Genomic DNA, 2,276 nt, shown 5'->3' on the forward strand with positions numbered 1-2,276 from the left:
AAATCTACTTACTTTTTCTGTGTTCCAGTCTCAGTAACTTTGACACAGTAATATCTGCTTTAATATTTACACCTTTGATTAAATGTCCCAAGTGTTAGCTTCATTTTGATACCAAGATTGTAAGGACAGAGTTTGTAATTGCAGAGAAATAATCAATTTAATTTAGGCATTGCATTTTCGAGCAGGAAGCTCAGAAACCCCCTTGGGGCTGAAGAGGTTAAATGAGACAAAATGTTCACACTTCAGATGTTTTGTTAAATCCAATTGTTTATTTTATTTTTTTGATGGTAATTTTTTTTATGGGTAAGATGTTATAATACCCTGGTTCACTCAGTGACTACTCTGTCTCCTAAAAATCTTCTTTAGTTCAGTTCAATTCAATCCAACAGTATTTACATACAAATGAATTGAATTGAACTGAACTAAAGAAAAAACCCAACAATCCCCTATGAGCAAGCACTTGGCGACAGTGGGGAGGAAAAACTACCTTTCAAAAGGTAGAAACCTCCGGCAGAACCAGGCTCAGGGAGGGGCGGCCATCTGCCGCGACCGGTTGGGGGGTGGTGGAACCGATGACAAAGTTATACACAACTAAATATTAAAGCAAATATGCTTTTAAATGGATGTTTAGGCACTGGAAGTGCCTGTTAATATTTAGTTGTATATTACTGTGATTTTATAGGAGACGGAGTGGAAGTCACTTAAGTGAATAGTCTGAAAAACCAGTTGCGCTTCTTTTTCTTTTCTGGTTTTTCTTTTGGCACTTTGCCTTCTCGGGCCTCTGGACTTTCTGGTTTGGTAGCGCTGGCCTCCTCTTTTTCTGGCTGATTCTCCTGGAGTGTCTCGTTTTGGGCTGGAGAATTTTCAGGACTGGCAACATTGGACTGGTCTTCTTGCTTTTCTATTTTCTCTTGCAGATACTGCAAAAACTCCAGAAGTGAGATCTTTTCTTCTTCTGTTTGCCTGAGTTGGTTGCAGATTGTTGTGTTCCCCAGGTTTTGCTTCTCCACGATTTCCAGGTGGGAAGCTTTGGTTTTCTCCAGCTCTTCTTTTAAGTTTTGCGCCTTCAAATCAGTTTTTTCACAAAGAGCCTCACTGGTGCTGAGTTTGTCTCTCAGCTCAGCGAGCTCACAGTTGGCTCTTTGTTCCTGATCTTCATGCTTTGCAACTTCCTCTTCTAGATTCTTTTGAGTTTTGAGGAGCTGCTGACGGAGTTGTTCGATCTCTTCTTGCTGTTTTTTGCACTGGATCTCCAACTCAGCTTCTCGATCGGTTTTCACATCTGTAGAGTCTGTGTGTGGAGCTTCTGCAGTTTGTGTTGAAGCGTCCACACTCAGCTCTGCAGCTGTGACAGCTGTGTTGCTGTCTTCAGCAGGAGCCTCACTCACCTCAGGGGTGAAGTTCTCCTCGGGTGTCTTTCTACGAGACTCTTCCAGCTGTGTTTGGAGCTCAAGGATGGTTTTTTGAGCGTTTCCTCTGCAGCACTGTAGCTGAAAGCGAAGCCAATCTTTCTGAGTTTTAGCTGCAGCAGCTTTGTGGTTTGCAGCTGTCATTTTATAAAGATTGGTTTTGCACATGTTCTGAGCCTCCTGCAGGTGGAATCTCAGCGCACCCAGTTCATCAGTCTCACTGTATGGACGACTGCCATCATTTGGTGTTAAGTGAGGCTGTGGCTGAGATGGCCCATCATTGGTGTTATGGTCAGGATGGGGCTGATGTGGCACAGGCCCTTGTTTTGGCAAAAACCGTGGATTTAGCCAATGTTGCCCAGGCCCATTATTGGGTTTAAAGTGGGCATTGGGCTGATGTGGCCAAGGCCCTTGTTTTGGCAAAAACCGTGGATTTTGCCAATGTTGCCCAGGCCCATTATTGGGTTTAAAGTGGGCATTGGGCTGATGTGGCACAGGCCCTCGATTGGGTCCAGGGTTTTTGGCTCTGGGGTTTGGGTTTGCATTTTTCTGCATCTTCTTCTTGTTTGCACCCTTTTGTTTGGCAGCATCAGATGGAGTCCCCCCATTTGGTGCCTTGTTTTTCCCTCTTGGGTTTGGGTTTTGCTGCTTAGGGTGAACAGCGGCAGATGAGGTCCCTTCCTGGGGATCAAGGTTTTGCTGCATATGCTGCATTTCTCTTGTCTTTTGTCTTACAGTGTCGAATGATATTTTTTCTATTCGATCGGGGTTTGGGTTTGTGTTTTGTTGGATACACCGAACGTGTCAAATCTTTCTCTAGAGGTTGGCTCGTGGTGTGCTCCTATACAGTTGCACAGTTCTGAGACA

General features: G+C 44.2%; 1 protein-coding gene across 1 annotated transcript; it reads right to left on the bottom strand.

The window, feature by feature from the left end:
- Positions 1-254: 254 nt before the first annotated feature.
- Positions 255-2,276, bottom strand: LOC106098639 (optineurin-like). Its single transcript, XM_019360821.2, has 2 exons — positions 1,898-2,276; positions 255-1,807 (listed from the first exon to the last, which is right to left on the bottom strand). The coding sequence occupies exons 1-2, from the start codon at positions 2,121-2,123 to the stop codon at positions 702-704; spliced, it is 1,332 nt and encodes a 443-aa protein (XP_019216366.1). The 5' UTR covers positions 2,124-2,276; the 3' UTR covers positions 255-701.

Source organism: Oreochromis niloticus, linkage group LG1, assembly GCF_001858045.2.
Source record: "Oreochromis niloticus isolate F11D_XX linkage group LG1, O_niloticus_UMD_NMBU, whole genome shotgun sequence".
NCBI classification, from domain to species: domain Eukaryota; kingdom Metazoa; phylum Chordata; class Actinopteri; order Cichliformes; family Cichlidae; genus Oreochromis; species Oreochromis niloticus.

Coding starts and splice junctions, on each gene's coding strand:
- LOC106098639 (XM_019360821.2), bottom strand. CDS start 2,123: ATGCAGCATATGCAGCAAAACCTTGATCCCCAGGAAGGGACCTCATCT. Junction 1,808..1,897: donor CAATCGAGGGCCTGTGCCAC/ATCAGCCCAATG, acceptor GGCCTTGGCCAC/ATCAGCCCAATGCCCACTTT.